Source organism: Sphaeramia orbicularis, chromosome 15, assembly GCF_902148855.1.
Source record: "Sphaeramia orbicularis chromosome 15, fSphaOr1.1, whole genome shotgun sequence".
Classification (NCBI taxonomy): Eukaryota; Metazoa; Chordata; class Actinopteri; order Kurtiformes; family Apogonidae; genus Sphaeramia; species Sphaeramia orbicularis.
Window position 1 is genome coordinate 21212448 of NC_043971.1, and position 23099 is coordinate 21235546.

A 23099-nucleotide genomic window follows, 5' to 3' on the forward strand; every position below is an offset into this window, starting at 1 on the left:
TAGTAATGGAGCTGCTAATGCCACCACTGAGACCACACTACTGTATACACTGACTACGTATGACTATGTATACATCGCACATTATTTTATGAGAAACTTTATTGTGCCGCCTGATTGGTTTGGAAGCGGTGGTGCGTTTGAGTCCCACGTTCCAGCCCAAAACCCAAGAGAGAATAACAAAAATAGACAACAGACTGGATTTAAATAATAAATCCAGAAATAGGTTTCAGTTCAGGGCCGCAGTGATATACTTTAAGTCGTTGTGTTCCTCAGCAGATGTAAATTCACAAAATAATGCCAGTAAATATGCTCACGATAAAACCACAAACTGTTATTTACAGTTGAGCGGGCTGTACGACGTGGCATACAGTACGGGAGTGGATTTTCACTCATGTCCTATATCAGTGTCTTAAAAATATCCTCTTCCTATTCAAATCCCATGACAGAGAAAAAAAAAATCCCATCTCATTCAATTTTTGTGTTGTGGTTTATTTTTGAGTTCTGCAGTGGTATTTAAGCAATGCAGGGTTTTTTTTTTTGGTTTTTTTTGAGTATCTCTGACACATTTTCATTTCAATAAAGATATGACTGCTGGATGCATTTCATATGATTTATTTGTGATTATTCAGCTTATTGTTACAATTTTTGCTCCTCCTGTTGATTTTTTTTTTCCCCAATTTGATTCAATTCAATTCAGTTCAATTCAATATACCCTATTGTCATTGCATAACAACAAGATCACAGTTCTGGCATCTTTCAGGCATAGCAAGAAAAAGATTCAAAAAGATTCAAAACATTTCTTTGCCTTTTGTGCAAATACACATAGGAACTCTTACGCAATTGTTCAGAGAGTCAGATAAAAGACAGAAGAAAAACACATAATTCTGAAAAAAAAAAAAAGAAAAAAAGCCAATTTCATCTATAAATAAATATATATAAAAGTGCATAAAAATCTTATATAAAAGGGGAAAGATGAAACCATTGTGTATTCCACCGAAAAATAAATAAATACACTGCAAGGAGGTAGTCAGTCTGAATGAGCTCATATATCTATACATACATATATATATATATATACATACATCATATTGCACTATATTTTTTCAAAGAAAGCAAAATTAAAGTGCATTAAATTAGCATCAAACATAAGACAATGAACGTAATGAATATTTTTTACTTGTACCTGCCTAATCACATGACAAGTGGTGAAACTTACCCCTATCCAACAACAACCCTTTCATATATAGGTGTCCCCAAATATTACCAGCCTCTAGTCTAGAACCCAAGCCCTACCACTAAGTTTCATGAAAATCAATGCAGTAATTTTTGCATAATCCTGCTGAGAGACAAACAAGCAAACAGTAAACCTCCTGGAGATAGCAAACAGATGTTCTAACAGATCTGAAAACCCTCTTTGGTGGAGGTGACAGTGCTATCGCTACCATAATACTGCAGCGTCTAATAACAACAATAATACTGAGAAAGCAAACAGTCATTATAACACTAATGATAACAATAATAACTAACTAATAACTAAAAACAGTGACATGCAATACATTATCGTGGGTGTAAGTGCTCATTATGTCATTCAGGATTAATTAATGATAAAATGAGGGCACAAACCAGATATACGTTATACACCTAATGAGAAGGAAGACAATTTTATCATTTGACCCCCTCTGTCTCTCTGGGGAAATATACAGTTGTGCTAGTCATTAATGTTGCAGCCATAATGTTAAGTAGCTGGTCTACTTGTGTCATATTCCAGCTTTAGCAAAGTCAAGTGATTCCTTCGCTACAATTCATCACTGGCTTTATACCCACGATATACAACACAAGCCTCTTAACAGGGCAGTACATTATGCAAAAGGTTGCCACACACATAAGGAGTAATACACATAATGCACTTTTGTTCCATACAAGTATTTATTACTTGCTTGTAAACATCTAACACAAGTAATGTGTGTATGCCTTATTTGCAAATCTGATTCTGCAGAAAAAAATGAGTTAATTCATCTGCTCTTTGCGATTGTACAACTGGTGATGAGGAAAAAAAAAAAACAACCCTCTATTGTCTGTTTTAATGGCCAGATGGAAACAATCAGGGCAATCGCCCTCCTGCTAATTTGAAACAGCCTTCCAGGACACCTCCCTCAGGCAATCACACACATACAACTTCAGGTAGGACTAATTACAGGTATGGAAATCACAGGAGCCGTTGTGTACACAGACACACACACACATACGCTGATAAATTAAGGCACATTGAATAGTGCAAACGTGAAATGCAACTTAATGTCCAGGGACTATATCCATCACTGTCCTCAGGGTGCAAGGTGTATTTCTGAGGTCATTCTCTTAACATTAGCATAATAGTGCGTGATCAGTGGGTGGTTTCAGAAAATTACACTGTGCTCTGCTGTTTATTTCCATGTTACAAGAATATAACAGGAAGTAAATGAACAGCCTTAAACAACCCAGTATTGTAATCTTTGTGTTTTTATGCAACAAACCCACTTTTGGGCGAGATATGAAACATCCCAGTATTGTTACAAAACTCTCTCTTGCTGAGGGCATTTAGAGTGTATTTTGGTGCTTACTACAGTAGCTTTTATTTGGCCTGCTAATGCAGTAAAGACCGTCCCTATGAGACATGCATGCATGCTCACTAAGCAAACAGGATGATGTTACTTGATGAGCTCTCGTGAGCACATTGAATGCTCCACCAGGCTAATTTACATTGGTCTTGCTCTGAGGCAAAGATAACTATTTATAAAGATGACTATGACTCCTTGGTAGCTAGACAGCGAGGAATACGCCCCACAGCTCCGTATCATCATCAACGCCACACACAGGCAAACATAAAACACAAAATCGTAACCACAATGGATTCTATTATACAAACAAACATATGAGTGAATCAGAGGAAAAAGAGGCCAGAGTTTGTCTAATGTAGAAGAAGCACTGTGTAATATCTTGCTGGGCTCCCAGTGCACCGCTCAGTGCCGGGTCTCGGTGGACTAACAATAGCAAATTCCCAACTTGTGGTAAACAAACAAAGAAAAACATAAGAATAATTTCTCCAAATACACAAAACCATAACATGGCTTTTACTTATTCAATCATCATTTATGCATTTCTTCATCTGGCTAATGCTCTAATCATAAGTGATTTGTCATCTCTAACATCCTCATTTAGACTGTCTGCTGTGTGACTAATTCAGTGCAAGTGCACTACCGCAACTTTCCTGAGGATCGTCACTGAAATATTACCTGCAATGTTAAGGGACCTTGCAAATATTTTCAGCACAGCACCTTTACACAAAGGTATTTGTTAAACCTGATAGTAGGTGTTTGTCTTTACAATCCTATTTGAATGAGCCTCCTTCCCTACAGTCCCTTGCAGAAAATTAATAATGAGGGAGGATCATTATTAAAATATTACTATTGCATAAAACATCTGAAAGTATTGGCAACAGATGGCAGTAAAACATCATGCACTGCGTGGGTGCGCTTGCAACAGTTTTCACTGGTTGATAGTCAAGATGCTTTTTAAAAAATCCCTTATTCAGTCAAACTTCTAAGCTAACAAAGAGCCAAAGATAATGTTGAACATGTGGTGGTGAATTCATAATTTGTGAATAATTTGGCAATTTGGGCTCAAGAGTCTATTTGTTTGGCAACTGGAGGGTTTACTCAGTTGTGGTTTGTACATGAAAGCAGATACAGTGTAAATAGGTCACACATATTACATACATAAGGAAGAAAGGTGCCACCTGTTACTCTGGTACTCTTTTTAGCATAACATGCTTTGGAGTTGTACATCAAATTTGACTGAATTGAGAGAAAATGCACCCCGTGTGCTCCGTAAACATCTATATATCATATCGGACCGAGTAGCTGCGGTACAAGACGTTCAGGCGAGAGCTGTTTGTTTATCCTTAAGTGCAACAAGCCATGTATCAAAACCTAATCTACACCTACATGGACTGTAATGTCTGCTCTGGCTCTGGTGCAGTGACTCTCTCACACAAGGCACTGCAGCATTTGATGCATAATTTGTGCTGTGACTGGCAAGCCTCAATTAATTTGGGTAGCCTGTGTTCTATCATTATATCTCAGGCAATACAATTAGACAGCACACAGCTAGGCTCTTGGCATTGTGGGGCTTCACAAAAGAATTCCAAGTGAGCAAGCAGTGCAGTGTCTCCTAGCTTCCTCAATGAATCTTTTATGGAGTACTTGTCAATACAAAACTACTGAATAGGCCTACTGTGGGAATGATAAACAAGCAATGTCTAAGATTTTCCGGCACTGTGTCAAGAGCATGTGGATTTGAGAACACAATGCTCAATATTAAGACTTCACCAGCGCGGAACATGTGGCGTGGCTCTTCCCAAAAATAAAGGTTGCTTCCCCATTAATCTTCCAGCAGTAAAAACCCGGCGGAAAAACAGTAAGGACATGTTCTGTCCATTGTTGCTGTAGTTTGGAAAAAGTAATCAATTCCTGTCTCCTAATTACTTTTCTAAATTGCAAAGGGATTACTTAACTCATTACTTATATAAACACTAATTACAGGAGTGATTACTTTGCTTCTAAGTTACCTATAACCCTTTATACAAGTGCAACTAATCACAGTCGGTACGTCGAATACCCTTTATACCCTTTATGTTTTTATTATGTGCTGCTGGTCATTTTGACATAAACCGCTTTCTGACCTTAGCATCGATTTAATGGATTTAGACTGCTGAGCCATTCTTAAATTTTGAAATATTTCATTCTTCCAGCACACATCTTGTTTTGTTCCTCTTACAGCAGCTGTTGCTAGGCTACATTTTACACCCACGTGTGCATTTTTTTTTTTTTTTTTTTTTTTGTTGAAACAATACTCAATGGTTGGTGAATAGACTGTTAAATACAAGTTGTAAAAGCATGATGAAAAAAAAAAATCAGTTATGTAAGTTATGTAGCCCACTCTGGAACAAAGTCATATTTTTCTCAGCTGATCATTTCAAACTGAACAATGCAAGTGACACAACCATATTATTATGAAACACATGAACCACAAAGTTAGGATTTATTATTTCTGATGTAATGCCCTAAATGTGATGCAGATGGATGGCATGTATGGATAAGAAGGGAGTTTTTAAAATTTGATTTTACATGAGTAACCTTGAATAATAATTACACTTCAACAATAGTTTGACCACTGGGGGTCTGAGCCTATTTTGGCCATTTTACCTTAAAATACTATATTAACAAGTGGTGCCAGGCACAACAAACCCTACCCCTCACACATATTGTAACTTATTTTAGCATATATCCAGCTGATGTCATTAGTCTATGCGTGTGCTGATGTCAGCATATCAGTTGCCTTTATATGCTAAGTTTGAAGTAAACTGAAACAAAATTGCTGTTTTTATAGACATGTGAAATTTCGCCCATTATAAGTAAATGGGAGGAAAAAAAAAAAAAAACTCCTAAAAAATTGAAACTTTGGCCTACTTTTCCCAAAATATAATGACCTCTATTCTGGGTCAGTGGTAATCTATAAACCCAATTTGGTATGAATTCAACCAATAGTTTTGCTGCTACAGGGTGGGGAAGCAAAATTTACAATATTTTGAGGCAGGGATTGAAAGACAGTGTATGACCAATTAGTTTATTGAAAGTCATGAGAATTTATTTGCCACATGAAAATTGACATAATAGAAAATGTTTTTATTCTATGTGTCCTTCTTTCTCAATAACTGCCTTCACACGCTTCCTGAAACTTGCGCAAGTGTTCCTCAAATATTCGGGTGACAACTTCTCCCATTCTTCTTTAATAGTACCTTCCAGACTTTGTCGTAATAGTTTTGCTCATAGTCATTCTCTTCTTTCCATTATAAACAGTCTTTATGGACACTCCAACTATTTTTGAAATCTCCTTTGGTGTGACGAGTGCATTCAGCAAATCACACACTCTTTGACGTTTGCTTTCCTGATTACTCCTATGGGCAAAAGTTTCTGAAAAGGTATGGATAATAGTGTTAGGTATGATTATGACATCAATATATGTTTGGTTTCAAAACAATTGACGTAGTGCCTGCTGAGAAAAAACAACTAAATGTTCATTGTAAATTTTGCTTCCCCACCCTGTATAGACATGTCACCCAGTATAAGTACATTAGAAAAAAAAGGATTTTAAAAATTCATAAAAAATTTGAACTTTGACCTACTTTTCCCAAAATGTAATGAGAACTATTCTGCATCGCTGGCAATCTATAAACCTAATTTGGTATGAATTAAACCAATAGTTTTGCTGTTAGAGTGTCAAAAATCAAACAAAGAAACAAACCGAACCAAAAACAACACCCCTTGCCTCCGCTTCGGGGTTGGGGTAAAAATGTTTACCATACCCATTTTTGGGATCTTTTCTTAGCATAACTTCACCTATATGATCTGATAATTATTTTCATACATAAACATATTTTGCTAACACAAACAAAACAACAAAAACTCACAAACAATCATTCCAATCTGAATTGACAAAATTTTCTATTTATTACAATAAAAACCACAAACATGCTCAATAACCAGCCCTTTAAAAACACCAGATCTGATCATGCTGGCATTATCATGGACCCTGGAGAACTAAATTGTACAGTGGATGCATCTCTCTGGATGCACTGCTCAGAACTTGTCACTTCCTGAAAGCTTCCTTACCAGACAGGAACACCTAACCTCGGTTACCCATCTTACTTCTACCAACAAATACTACAGACTGCCTGCATTATGTGTCATACAACAGACAACCAGCTACTAGACTCTGTTCACCTTCTGTCATAGTCATGGTTGTCATGACTGCATAGCATTATAGGATATTTCAGTCTGCAAAGTCACTACATCTTGCATGCTGTAAAACTGACCTTGAAACAGTACGCCATTCACATATTTTAATTTTCATACTATGGTCTTGAACATAGTAAAACATCTTGCAGTGTGTTTCAACCTACTAATTAGCATGTTAGTTTGGAATTTCCGACACTACCCCAGAGTTTAGGGAAGCGCTGGAGAGTAAAAGTCAGACTTAACCACACCCACAAACAGGATTCTTGAAATCTTAATCCATGTTGAGTTCAGGTTGCATCACACGTAAGAAGAATCTCCACAGATAATTTTATCTCTAACTTTCTCTCACTAAAACGCTTCACACCACGGGATGTTATTAAAATTCTTGTGTCCGACAGAGCAGCAAACTGATTTACATGATCTCATAGGGATGCAGATATAAACAAAAACTGAGGAAATAGTCAAGAAATGGGGGTGAATATTTTAACTATCTGATAAAAGTAGAATTCCACATTGCTAATGTATGAAGGAATTATTAAAAATCTTTATTTGTCAGTATATATTTTTACATGTGGACAAGCAACACACACTGAAACTGACCCTTTGCATTTAACCCATTACTAACTGAACATGTAGAAACACACAGCCCACTGCAGATTAGGAGCAGTGGGCTGTAATGTCAGGTGCCCAGGGAATAAAAGAAGGGTTAAGTGTCTTGCTTAGGAGCACATCCGCTAGTGCAGGGAATCAAACCATTGACCCTCGCTCCAACCTTTTGGTTCATGGATGCCTCCAAATGAACCTGTGACCTTGATGTTATTAATAACTGAGCTATTCAGCCAGATTACATTGCAGTTTAGCTCATAAAGACCAAGCACTAATTTTATGCCAGTTCCCAAATACATTTTTCTCTATATTTAAACTTTCTCAAGCAATTTATCACCATTTATTTATAATATTATCCTCTGTATTTTCTATTTTATCAGTATAAATCAGGTACTTTCCTATATTTAATTCACTGATCATGAAGATGTTCATAAAAGCTCAGATTAAAGTTGAGGGTTATTATATCAAAAACACAAAAAACTGCAGAAAAAGTGACTTTTTCAGTAAAAAATGTAATTAACTGAACATGAACCCAGCATTTCCATCCACTGGTGAATCAATGTTGTAGACGATGATGGTGTTTCCACGTTCACTATGGATCCTCTGAATGTCCAAATGGGTCATATCTGATGACCATGAAAAGATGACAAATTGCATTTAACACCAATTATTTACATGTATTGATTAGGGATGCAACAGTACAGGTTATCCACGGTTCGGTATGTATTGAGTGTTCTTGAGTCGTGGTTCACGGTATGGTACAGTTTGGACGCAGAGGCCGGCTGGAGCCCAGCTGTGTGCCAAAACGTAATTGAAGATGATGAAGAACCTTAAGGCCCATTTGTAAATAGGTACGTCTGTTTCTAATGTTGTCATGCGTCACTGCCTTCAAACTTCCATGCGTCATGTACGTTGGAATGAGCGTTTCTCAATCAATCCACCAGAGGGCGACGCTCCTAATCACTATACTGGCTGAATACCATGAAGAAGAGTAAAGTTTTTTGAGAAGAAGAAGAAAAAGGTGGTAAATAATAACAATGTTGACAACAGAGGAGGTTTTACTAATGTGGATACTAATGTTAATATTACCTTTTGATTATTTTTGCCAAATTTCACATTCATTGTTCCAAATTTGCACAGCATCGTCCAAACATTACTGCTTTTAAAGCCCTTTTTTCCAATTATGTAGAAAATTTGAAGAACATCATAAATTCTAAAGCAAAAACATTTGTCAAGTGTATAATCTTACTTAATTTGAATAATTTCTATTTATACCTCGAGCAATTCTTTTTTTTTTTACTTACATGTGTTTCTATATATTTGAAATGTAAAATATTCTGTGAATTATGAAATTTTCTATCTATCCTTGTTTGTTATATACTATTATGTACTGTTCAATGTCCATTGTTCAAACCCCCCCCCAAAAACTAATGTTAATATTGACAAGGGTAGTTAGAAGTAGAAGGGCTGTGCTCTACATCCGAGCTCCGTTGCGTTTGGCTCTAATGGGCTGTAATGGGCTCCACCACGTAATGCTTTAGACGGGCTCTGTGTCCGGCTCCAACCAATGATAGTAGAATTCCGTAAGTCAGTCGTCTTGCAAAGCTCTAATAGTGAAACGAGTGAAATGAAATTTGAAAATGACAAATGAGCCGTACCGCGGTCCATGCTCGTACCAAATCATGAGGCGTACCAATGGTTGCACCCCTAGTATTGATAGGATTAGTGGATCAACAGTTATTAAACATTTTAGAGCAGTAAATGATTTTGGTCAGGATGGATGTTTGGGTCTTTTAAACACTATCACTGTCTTTCTCATTGGCTGCTGAAATGTAAATACTGGCGTAATCATCCAATCCAAGGGTGGTCCTGAACAGTCTGTGGGCACTTTGGGAGAGTCAAGATTCAACTTGTAAACCCCTGACATTACAACAAACACAGTGCTGAGCATCAAAACTAACCAGCCTCGAATTGGGAGCAGAGTCCAGATGCTGATGCAGGCACAGCAAGTTCAAGGAATTTACTGATGAAAACACAAAAGCTTCAAGGCAGGCGTGTAGGTAGGAAACCCAAAAGTGCAAGAGGTCTGACGGAAAAACAAGGAAGCACAAGTAAAAAACTGGCTTTACTTCACAACTGAGAAAACACACATTATGATCTGCCTGAGAACAAAGACAACAGCGGAGCATAAACGCACAGGGGGCGAGATAAGGGCAAGGGAGCGGGTGTTTATTGTAAAGCAATCAGAAAAACAAGAAGGTAGGAACTAAAATGACAAAACATTTCAGAATAAAACAGGAAACATGCAATGAGCTGGAGTAGAATAAATTTGTAGCACTGGAAAAAAAAAAAAACAGACCTCCAAGTATTAGATATTAAAAATGTATAACAAAACTACCATCTTATTATGAAGTACTGTGCTGAATTCTATTGGTTTTGGCCTTTTGCTACTTGTAAATAAACATTTCATAGACATTTCCAACGCATTCGGCAAAGAAGCTCCGAATATTGTGAAAAATTTGCTGATGCGACGGCCAGGTTTTCATGCATCCAACTATTCAGCGCATTTTAGCAGAAATAATATGACAGTGTATAAAAACATCAGCACCAACATCAAAATCAGCGAGTGGCTAGACACAAAAGCCTCAGTGTGCACTATAAAAAAGAATACTCCCAGTAAGTCAAAGCCACGCTAGAGATTTAGACTCCACTCCCATTCCTTTGACTAGAGACGGGAGGAAAAAAAAAACACAATCGTGGCATAAATTTGAATAATCATATCTGCCAGGGACTGTGAGTTCACCTGTGACAAGGATAGAACTGTGATGCTGCAGAATGCTATATGTCATCCTCGTTGATCTTTGACTGTGTGTGTGTGAATGAAAATTACTCCAGCAGCGAAAGCTAAACACAACGGGGTTCAGCCAATAATGTTCACAGCCTTACAAATGACCAAGGGAGCATTTGCAGCCTGCCACTCTCAAGCTTTAATCGAGTAGTATTGCCCCGAACATCCCCAAAAGAAAACACGCCAACATCAAAAAAAAAACAAGCAAACAACAAACATGTCCTCCCAAAATGAAAAATGACACAGCTACTACCCTCCTTACACTCCCCTTTGTGAAAGTATAAGGCACCACGGGGCAGTTCAATGGTGGCCTTTGGTAACTTTAAGGTGTTCTGGCCAGAAGTACAAACCCAGTATTAAGTTCTAAAAGACAGGGAATAAACTTCAAAGCTGCACTAGTATAGTAATATTTTTTACATTTTTCACATCTACTATTTTAATCTGCCTGTCCGTTACGCATTCCTTTATAGTGGGGAGACACAATGCACTGTAATGCCATTATATATTCAGGAAATCTACATAATATAATCTACAATATTCCTCTAACCTCTACGTCACATCAAACTGGCTGATACTATGCCGGCTGTAGTTTCTGAAAGGTTTTAAAATGAAAGAAAAAATAAATAAAAAAGTGCAATTCTGATTATAAAGTTGATGTTTCTCAATCTCAGGGAAGGTCTTCAGTCTGTGCTTCATTCGTTTGGCTGCATATTCAGATGGTTTTCGGTGCAAAAGAGATGCTGCAAAAAGGATAATGTGATTTTCTCAGTCATGTTAGCTGTTAGAAAAGGATGCTAAATTCTTGATTAAATGTTCACAATGTCTTGCATCCCTTTACTGAGGATAATTAGTAAGTGTTTGTTATTAGCTAGTTATTGTTACCATTCTAATTATCACCATGGTTGTTATTGTTGGTGTTGCTGATATTCTCTTGTGAGGGTCTTCGCCATCTTCTTCTGTTTTCTCCCCCCTTCTCTCTCTCCTTCTCTCCTCCCCCTTGCTTCTTCTTCACCCTGTTCCTTCATGTCAGGTCCGGCATTGAAATGTGGTTCAACAAAACTCAAAATAAAGACAGTAGAATATCAAGGGGAACCTCATATACTTTATGAAGTTTCCCTTGGCAAAGCAAATTTGTTCAGCACAAAAAGGCAACCAGACTACCATTCTGCTGATATGACACTGGACAAGACAAGCTAAAAAAAAAAAAAAAAAAAAAAAAAAAATGGAATAGTATAAGATTCAGGTTGGGCGATAAAGTGATCACGAAAACGATATATATCGCAATATAGTTTTTTCCACTCTCGCAGTGTTCCTCAAAGTGTGTCGCGGGCCCCCCAGGAGGGGGCGAAGGCGTGCCGGGGGGGCATGGGATCTCTCCTGGGTGGCTGTTTTTTTTTTCTTCTTCAGGTTAGAACATGTAGCAGGTGGAACTAATATTTTAGTCTCAGAACACCCTGGACTCATTTTAGGCACGTACAACAAACACATCTACTGTCATGGTGATCTGTCACTAGACTAGACAAAGAGTTTAGGTTTGGACAATGGACAAGGATTGGAAAAGAAAAATGTGGAATGTTTGTGTTTTGGCACAGTTTGTACAGTTTGCACTTTAATGTTCTGAGATGTGCAATGGAAACAGGCTCATTGCAGCCACTGATATTGTTAAAATGTTCATCTTTATTACCAAAATTTGTTTGTTGTTCTTAAAAAAAGTAACTTTATTGTCATAGTTGTAAGATAATTGTGCATTTCCCATTTTTATTTGGAAAAATATTGTCTCGAAGCAGTCTGGTTGAGTTAATTTGTAATGTTCAAGCAAAAAAATCAAAGTTATTTTTAATTTGAACATAATAATAATAATAATAATGATAATAACAACAACAACAACAACAACAACAACAACAATAATAATAATAATAATAATAATAATAATGGATTGGATTTATATAGTACTTTTCTAGACACCCAAAGCGCTTTACATTATTGACCCATTATTCATTCACTCTCACATTCACACTCTGGTGGTGGTAAACTACATTTGTAGTCACAGCTGCCCTGGGACAGACTGACCGAACAACTGAACAACAAATTATTCAAGGAAAAGCAAAAATTATTGTTACAATATTGACGTTTCTTTCAATACAAGTTATAATTGCACCACTGTTACAGTATTGCTGCGGTGGGGGGGGGGGGCCCTGGAGATTTTTCATCCTCCAAAGGGGGAGCCAACAGAAAAAGAATGAGAACTGTTGCTCTACAGAAATATCAGACATACTCGATACAGTTTTGATAGAATTCATTCGTCCATGTTTTGACAGACATACGAACAGCCAATCATAATTAAGTAACACCACACTGAACCAATCACATTAGAGCCATGTCAAGTTAGGTTGACACACACAACACAAGCATAAGAGCAATCGCTGCACACATGCTAATGTTTGGGCGTTGGATGTAATGAGAAAATTTGACTGAGAACTCAGGCGACCGGGTTACTGAAAAGTAGGGTGCGGCATAGAAGCTGGGAGTCGGACGTTCAAAGCGTGTTAAGTTTCATTTTTGGTTTTACGCCAGTTATGGGAGTTACGGAAGGCACCCCCACATACATACACCTGGTATTGTTTCGTGACGATGGTCTGTTTTGTTTGTGTTGTTTTTTAAATCTTGAAAGCTTTTGCCTTCTGGTCAGACTTTTAGTTTGGTTTTAAATATATGTACCTGTTTTATTTATCTGGAACAGTTGTATAATGTCCTTCAGCACATCTGCCATGTTCAATCTCTGACAGAAAATAAATCATATTTAAATCAAAAAATAACCCTCTGATGTCTTCACAAATAACTTATGGGTAACGGAAAATTTAAGCTTGACAAAAATAGTGATTTGATTTATATCGTGATACATGAAAAAAAATTATCTTAATATGATTTTTTTCCATATCACCCAGCTCTATGTAAGATTACTGAACCGCAGTCTGTGGTTTCAAATGGACTGCGAAGAGGGCTGAACCTAAAAAAAAACAGGATGTGGAGTAAATGCATATATACACATGTATATACAGGGTGGGGAAGCAAAATTTACAATGAACATTTAGTTGTTTTTTCTCAGCAGGCACTACGTCAATTGTTTTGAAACCAAACATATATTGATGTCATAATCATACCTAACACTATTATCCGTACCTTTTCAGAAACTTTTGCCCATATGAGTAATCAGGAAAGCAAACGTCAAAGAGTGTGTGATTTGCTGAATGCACTCGTCACACCAAAGGAGATTTCAAAAATAGTTGGAGTGTCCATAAAGACTGTTTATAATGGAAAGAAGAGAATGACTATGAGCAAAACTATTACGAGAAAGTCTGGAAGATACTATTAAAGATGAATGGGAGAAGTTGTCACCCGAATATTTGAGGAACACTTGCGCAAGTTTCAGGAAGCGTGTGAAGGCAGTTATTGAGAAAGAAGGAGGACACATAGAATAAAAACATTTTCTATTATGTCAATTTTCTTGTGGCAAATAAATTCTCATGACTTTGAATAAACTAATTGGTCATACACTGTCTTTCAATCCCTGCCTCAAAATATTGTAAATTTTGCTTCCTCACCCTGTATATAATTTGTTTAAGATTATTACCTTATTTGTGTACAGAGAGAAAAGCAGAACTTAGGCATCTGAGCTGCAGAAACAGCTGTAGCGCCACAAGAGGGCTTTTAATATAATTTGAATAAACCCTCTACATTTTTTAATGTGTTGCTTTGGCTCATTCTTTTAACTACTTGTAGCTGCAATTATGTCATTATAAAATCCACAACTGTAAAAACCTCAGTGCATATCAACAAGAAAGTGAAATGTAGCCTTGTATTTTGAACAGAGATGTCACACAGCCTCCTCATGTCAACAATGCTCACTCAATACAAAAGCCAGTCGACGATGTGCTTTAAGTGAGCAATTCATAGTTGTGCCACTGTATTCATGTGAAAGCAAAAGGAAGACATTTTTATTTTCACATGTTGTGCGTGTCAGCATATCAGTGCTTGAGTTGACAATAAGACTGGTGCAGGAAAATAAGGAAATGTATAAGTAGAAAAGAAAAAAAAAGAGAAAAAAAGAGGGAGGCGACTGTGTTATAGTGACACCAGGCAATTTGGAATCTTCCTGTTTGGTCACTGGACCTTGGATTATTTACAGTTAAATACATCCACTGGCCCAGACTGCATAGATGCTGACAACAGCAAGTTAAAGTGGCTGCATTTACTAGTGCCAACCATTATCCAAGGAAAGTAGGTGCTTGCTGCTCAAACATCACTCGTTGATGTCATGTGCTAATTTGCATATGAATAAATTTGCTGAAGCGATCAAGAATAAATAGAGGCAGAGCTCAGCAGCATCTCTCATTCTCCCCCACTGGCTCACTCTGCCCCACAGTGCCTAAGTTATAAGCTCGTGTTCACTCTGCACAGATCAGCACAGGGAAGCATTGTGTTTAGACCTATTTGGACGAAACATTTGAGCAGAGCCAAGGCATGAGATATTCACTGAGTGGTTACATTTTTGCTTGGGTTGGGATTTAAGGAATAATCTTACCCAGGGAGATACTTAGAACTGTTAAAACTGGTTGTTGTAAATTTACACTCACACTGCAGCTAAAGTATTTGAAATGGTTCAGTGTGTAATATTTAGTGACATCTTGTGGTGAAGTTGCAGATTGTGACCAACGGAATACACCCCTCACCCTCCCCTACGGTGGCCGCTAAGATGCAGAAAAACCTCATTGTACAGGGTGGGGAAGCAAAATTTACAATGAACATTTAGTTGTTTTTTTCTCAGCAGGCACTACGTCAATTGTTTTGAAACCAAACATATATTGATGTCATAATCATACCTAACACTATTATCCATACCTTTTCGGAAACTTTTGCCCATATGAGTAATCAGGAAAGCAAACGTCAAAGAGTGTGTGATTTGCTGAATGCACTCGTCACACCAAAGGAGATTTCAAAAATAGTTGGAGTGTCCATAAAGACTGTTTATAATGGAAAGAAGAGAATGACTATGAGCAAAACTATTACGAGAAAGTCTGGAAGATACTATTAAAGAAGAATGGGAGAAGTTGTCACCCGAATATTTGAGGAACACTTGCGCAAGTTTCAGGAAGCGTGTGAAGGCAAGGCAAGGCAAGGCAAGGCAAGTTTATTTGTATAGCACATTTCAGCAACAAGGCAATTCAGGGTGCTTCACACAGGACATTAAAATAAAAGAAACAAAAAGAAACACATTTAAAACATTATAAAAGAAACATATAAAAGGTGATTAAAAACAGCAAGTAAGAAAACAACACATAAAATAAAAAAAAAATAAATAAATAAATGAATAAATAAAATAAAGGCAGTTATTGAGAAAGAAGGAGGACACAGAATAAAAACATTTTCTATTATGTACATTTTCTTGTGGCAAATAAATTCTCATGACTTTCAGTAAACTAATTGGTCATACACTGTCTTTCAATCCCTGCCTCAAAATATTGTAAATTTTGCTTCCCCACCCTGTATATGTATGGTTTAATTAGTCTCTTCTCAGCTTTTAGTTAATGGGATATTAACGCTGGTCTACATTTTGACATAGACTAATGAGTGATGTTAAACCACTTTAACACTGGTTGCCATAAAATGCCATAAAAAATATATAAATGTGAGTGTACTTGTAGAATGTAAGCCCCTTTTAGTAAGCCCGAGTGAAGAGCTTTTAAATTTTGATGTAGAAGAAGAATCTTTATTTTGTCAGTAGGTTCACATACGTTAACATGCACCACACTGAAGTTTGTCCTCTGCCTTTAACCCATCACTAGTAGGGGTGTGTATTGGCAAGAATCTGGCGATACGATACAAATCACAATACTAAGATCGCGATGCGATATATCACGATATATCATGATACTGTTAAAAAGGCAATTTTTTGTTTGTTTCTTTTTTTTAAAGGATTATTTCCTTGAAGAATTGAATTACACCAGAAATGTGCACAAATACTAAACACATTTTTATTTGAGCAGAACCGGATCTAATGCTATATCACAAAATTTTCCTGTGTTAAAACTTAAATTAGGTTTTACAGACATTACTGTATTAAAATTAAAATTAAACTGAAAACAGTTTAACTCTTTCATGCATAGTGGTCACTACAGCGGACAGCTATTCTACAGCTGTTCTCTTATATATTCATGAATTTTGTTGTTTTAATTCCATATCAGCCAACACAGTAGACACTTATGCATCATCCCCATACACTGCAATTCATACCATTACTGTAACTTTGCTGTTCTTGATAAACCTGATCTGCACTAACATGTTTGAGTGTAAATTAAGTGCTTGTTATTGTTATTAGACTGTAATTAAGAGTTGTTTTTTTTTAAACAAAAAGTTTTTTTTTTTCGCCTATTATCTCCATGAAGTGAGTAGTGACTAGTATTAGAGTATGATAAAATGTAAGAAAACATCAGATTAGCAGCATTAAAAATGTTTTTATTTCATAGTTTTCACACACTGTATCAGTAAATACATGTTAAAGAAAAAATAAAATAAAATAAAATAAAAATGTTTCTTTGCTTCAAAAATTAAACTCATGGTGCCCAGCTGAGTGGACATTTTTGCAACTTCATGAAAAATAAGTTCATAGGAAAATTTTAAGTTGCGTTGTTTTTTTCATGCCTAAAGAGGAACGAAAACACTCAGGAAAAAAAAAAAAAAATCTTGATTAAGGTTCTCATAATTCATACATGAAAGGGTTAAGATCCTGTTCAAATGTTCATATTCTATTAGTTCATAACTAACATCATAACATTAATTTTAATAATAATAATAATAATAATAATAATAATAATAATAATAATTATGGATTAGATTTTATATAGCGCTTTTCTAGACACCCAAAGCGCTTTAGATTATTGATCCATTATTCATTCGCTCTCACATTCTCCCTCTGGTGGTGGTAAACTACACATGTATCCACAGTTGCCCTGGGGCAGACTGACAGAAGCGTGGCTGCCAATTCGTGCCTACGGCCCCTCTGACCACCACCAAACATTCATACGCATTCATACACAAGTGTGAGTGGCACTGGAGGTAAGGAGGGTGAGGTGTCTTGCCCAAGGACACAACGGACTGACTAGGATAGAGCGGGATTCAAACCGCCAACCCTTCAGTTATTGGACGACCTGCTCTACCACCTGAGCCATGGCCGCCCCATTTTGTTCAATCCCAACACAGGAACTAACATTATTTAATAAAAGAGAGTTAAATAATAATAAATAAAATATAAACAAAAAAGAAACACAAAAAAACAAAAATGAACCTCCACAATATCTACATTTGAATAGATACCTAAAAATATCGATACAGTACTTTTTAATATCAATACAGTATTGTGAAATGAAATATCGCGATATATTGCAGAACTGATATTTTCTTACACACCTAATCATTAGATTATGCATACATAGATACAACTCTCTGCCAGTCCAGGGAATCAAACTGGCGACCCATCAGACCCATCTAGGCCATGGCTGACCTGTACTGTACAATACAATGACAATAAACTATTCTATTCTATTCTATTCTATTCTATTCTATTCTATTCTATTCTATTCTATTCTATTCTATTTTTATGTATTTTGCTGTAACCGTTGAGCCTGAGCATATTGTCCTTTAACTGTCATTGTTCAACAGTTTTCTTCCAGTATATTAGTACTTTGTAATCCATGTGATGTTGTATTATGTTGGTCGTTTGTCAGCAGATGGAAATGAGCTCCTCTGCTAAATCTGGTGCACACATCTTCTTCTTTGTAACTAATGCCAATACACGCCGCCCTGTAACTACATAAATAAATAAATAAATAAACATGGTGATGCAATATGGGAGATTCTTGGAAGGCAACCTGCTTTCTCTGTGGTTCAAAATGGCTCATTCCAAGGTAACAAAAACACAATTATTATTTTGTTTGCAATGTTATAATAATAAAAACACAATTAATTCTCATTTGAATACTCATTTCCACAAATCAATACTCCTAAATCCTCTTAACCCATAAAGACCTAAACAGCTACTGATGACCAAAACCATCTACTGATCTAAACTGTTTAATTCCTGTCGATCCACTAAATCTATCAATACATGTAAATAATTGGTGTAAAATACAGTTTGTCGTCTTTTCAAGAACATTAGATCTGATCCATTTGGACGTTCAGAGGCTCCGTAGTGAACGTGGAAACACCGTCATCTTCTACAACATTAATTCGCCAGTAAAACCCATGGAGTTTGATAAATGACAGTGGATGGAGATGCTTGTTTTTATGTTCAGTTATTGATTTCTTTGCTGTAAAAGCCCCTTTTTCTTCAGTTTTCTCTGTTTCTGATATAATAACCCTCAACTTTAATCTGAGCTTTAATGAACATTGACGTGGTTAGTGAATTAATTATAGAGAAATTCATGACTTATAGTGAAGAAAAAAGCAAAATAAGGAGGATAATATTACAATAAATGGTGATAAAATTCATTTTCTCTATATTCACAAAAGTAGCTTGGGGTCTTTAATAGAATTCCTAACAGACAGTTTATGTTCCTTTTTGGGGCTGAAAATAAAACCATCCACGGAGGAGTTATATTTTATTTATTATACAACATTAACTTATTATTTTCACAGTTAAACATAAGGGAGATGATGTCAGTAACAGGTGACAGAATGAATTAATTTTACTGATTTAAACACTGTTAAAATATGCAACATAATGCATTTACATGTATCAACAAAATATATAACATAGACTTGGTCATTTTGATAGAGTTGATATTTTACTGTGAAATATTTGGACGTTCAGAGGCTCCGTAGTGAACGTGGAAACACTGTCATCTTCTACAACATTAATTCGCCAGTAAAACCTATAGAGTTTGATAAATGACAGTGGATGGAGATGCTTGTTTTTATGTTCAGTTATCGATATCTTTGCTGTAAAAGCCACTTTTTCTTCAGTTTTCTCTGTTTCTGATATAATAACCCTCAACTTTAATCTGAGCTTTAATGAACATTGACGTGGTTAGTGAATTAATTATAGAAAAATTCATAGCTTATAGTGAAAAAAAATGCAAAATAAGGAGGGTAATATTACAATAAATGGTGATAAAATTCATTATCTCTATATTCACAAAAGAAACACTGGGTCTTTATGGATTAAATATTACACACTGGACCTTTAATAGAATTCCTAACAGACAGTTTATGTTCCTTTTTGGGGCTGAAAATAAAACCACCCACGGAGGAGCTACATCTTATTTATTATATAAAATGAACTTATTATTTTCACAGTTAAACATAAGGGATGTGACGTCAGTAACAGGTGACAGAATGAATTAATTTTACTGATTTAAACACTGTTAAAAAAATGCAACATAATGCATTTACATGTATCAACATCATATACAACATAAACTTGGTCATTTTGATATAGTTGATATTTTACTGTAAAAATTTTACTAATTATAGCTTTAATTTCTTCTTTCCCAAATTAGTGGCTCGTATGTGAATGATATACACAACAACTTACTGGATGGGTTTGAGAAAAATTCAATATGTGAAGTCCATTTCAGTTTATGAGATTTTTGTGGGGACATGGATATGGCAGTTTTCACCAAGCCAAATCTAACCCCCACTAATACACTGGACAATTTTCTTTGTTTGTGTGACATTGACATTTTGACACATGTCAGGGGCTGCTGGGCTGCTGAGGTACACAAAGATCCAGAGTATTAAAGTTGGGATTTATCTGTTGGAGCTTTCATAGAAATTCTCTGTAATTTTATAGATCAGATGTGGATTTTTATCAAAGGAAGATCAGGCAAAAACTAAAAGTACAGAACATAATTAAAGGATCTTTACACAATTAATGGCGTGATGAAAATAAATAGCTTGTACTACAGGAAAGTGCAGTTTATTTTTTTGGATACAGCCCATTGTTTAGTTGTAATTAGTTGCGTTTTGTTGCCTTTTACAGCATTTGTGATTCAAGATTATTATAATAAATGCCACCCCATACTTATTTTTTGCACCTCTTATGCAAAACATTCTGCATAATAATTAATGTGTTTGATGCTGGCTATAAAAATGAACACAATCTAACATAGTACAAGTGTCCTCTGCACCGAATTGTTATGATTGAGAAGTATAAGATGCATGTCTTACCTAATTGTCACTGGCATCCATCTGTCATTGTTGATGGTCTGGCCTGCAGCGATGCTCAAAACGTGACTGCCACCACAACCGAGTTCAGCAACAGGACTTCCATCTTGCAGAAACACATGAAGAAACTGGTCCCCGAAGTTCTGGGCCTGGGCTGAAAATGTAGGGAAATGAAATCGGTTGTTTGTGTGTGTGAGTAAATGCAGTATTTATAAAGCAAGTGTGCACGTTCAGGCTTCACTCTCAAAATACTGAATGTATAGAAATAACGTCTGACTTGTGGTATGTGCGTGTTGAAAAATGAGTGAGTGTTCTGCCACGAAAACATGGCAAATGGGAAGCAGCTGAGGTCCAACAGGATGGTTCTTCCCTACTGCAGCTGGTCTCATTAACAGAACTGGAGACCCACTCTGACACTACCATCCAAACCCCTCTGACACCAACATTTACATACTCACTTTTCCATATCCACTTCTTCCACTCTATAATGTAGACTATATTTGTATATATGCTATTGTATATTGCACATTATATGCTGTATGTTGTTATTTTTACTCTATGTTGCACTATGTTTATTAGGGCTGGGTATCATGGCCAATTTCCTTAATCGATTCCATTTCGATTCATAAGGTTCTGAATCAATTAACTGCGATTCGATTCAATTCAGTATTAATTGATTAATTCAGATTCATTTAGTGATACCAAAGTGAAATTTTGAGTTGTAACTTGATTACTTGACTACTGTAGCCATGCAACACAGAATCAATATTGATAACAGAAAGGAAATAATTATGACATTTCAGCAGTAAATTGCTGAATCTGCTCTTAAATAACACTGGTCAACAACAAATTTATTGTTTAAGTTTTCTGAGCTGATTTAGGATAATTTTGGTGTGCTGAATCCAAAAATCACATTAATTTTGCTCAATCAGGTCAACTTTCTGAACTATGCTACATATTGGCTTTTTAACATTTTTGTTTACATTTATGGGCATTTTCACATCATATGATACAAAATTCTTTCATATTTCTTGCAATAAACGAGTTCTGAAGATTTTACTTTTGCCAATTTATGATTAATGTTTTTTTAATATTACAGGTGAATGAAATGGCTTCAACCAGAAGATCTTGCAAAAATAAGCCTGACGTATTCTGCTACATCTGTGGTGAATACACCATTGTACCTAACAGGAATCAAGTCACAAGTTTCATCAAATGTGCTTACCAATCTTATTTTGGTATTAATTATTATATTTTGTGAGAAGATCAAATTTTTCAAAATCAAATTAGCAAAAAAACCTGACCTGATTGAGAAAAACAGATGTCATTTTTGGATTTAGCGGTGCAAAATGGTCCTAATTCAGTTGAAAAAACCTAGACAACTTGCAAAAAAACATTTTTTTGTAACCCAGTGTAATGAACAGGACACAAACATGTCCATGTTTCTCCAGTGGCTCAGAACGGACGTCTGCATCAGCTTTATTCTGTTTCATGGCTGGTGCTTCCAGCCTTAAGGCACATTACTATCACCCTGGGGCACTGACACCAATTTGGCCACGCTGGAACAGAATCATGTTGGGTCCTTGGTACAAGAAACTCAGTGGAGGGGGAGGGTGGGCGGAGCTTTGTGATTTCCGCTTTACTATTCCTCTAACTCCACACTCAGCCATAGGTGATCCAAGTTAATATTTCTGGAACGACTGGCTTCCGCGACCTGCCTCCGCTGACCAGTTCCTCCACACTGTGAGTTCGAATTTGAGGCCAGGAGAATCTCCCGTGGAGGGGTTTTCCCCACCCTTCCTCTGCGTTCCTCCCGCACCAGAACTGTCGCGAGCATGACCATGTCTCCGCGAGGGGCTCGTGTCGGCAGTTTCCAGGCCATTTACTCACAGTCCTGCTCTGAAAAATTGATCTCATCCACCATTAATCGATTACACAAAATTAAAAAGAAATTGATCCAAAATCGATTTTTTTACCCAGCCCTAATGTTTATGTGTTTATACTGTGTCTGTTCATAAACATACAGTTTAATGTTTAAAAGGATCCCCATTAGCTGCCACCAAAGTGACAAGCTAATCTTCCTGGGGTCCACACAGAAGGACAACACAAAACACGGAACATAACAATACGTGATATGCATGACAATCACAAGTCACATTATTAACAATGCAAATCTAAAAATAACTACTAAAGCACTCGGAGAGCGCAGACCTCCGCCAAGACAGATCCCCCCCGATCACCACCAACATTTAATCATTTCTTCCTTGTGCAAGTATCATCATTTCCTGAAAATTTCATGAAAATCTGTCCATAACTTTTTGAGTTATCTTGCTAACAAACAAACAAACAAACAAACAAACAAACAAACAAACAAACACGCAAACACGCAAACAAACAAACAAACATGGACGCACGCACGCAAACACACAAAGAAAAGCGATCACAATACCTCCTGGCAGAGGTAACTACTAAAGCACTCGGAGAGGCAAGGCAGATCAGTCCCGCCCAAATCACCAACAAAATATAATCATTTGTTCCTTGTGCCAGTATCAATATTTCCTGAAAAATTTCATTCAAATCCGTCCATA

At 36.5% G+C, this 23099-nt stretch overlaps 1 protein-coding gene across 1 annotated transcript in view; it reads right to left on the reverse strand.

Moving 5' to 3' along the window:
• The window catches only part of eys (eyes shut homolog), a 348044-nt gene that overhangs the window by 60180 nt on the left and 264765 nt on the right, over positions 1 to 23099 (reverse strand). Inside the window, 1 exon segment of the mRNA XM_030156655.1 lies at positions 20515 to 20665. Within this exon segment, the coding sequence (XP_030012515.1) occupies positions 20515 to 20665 (151 nt within the window).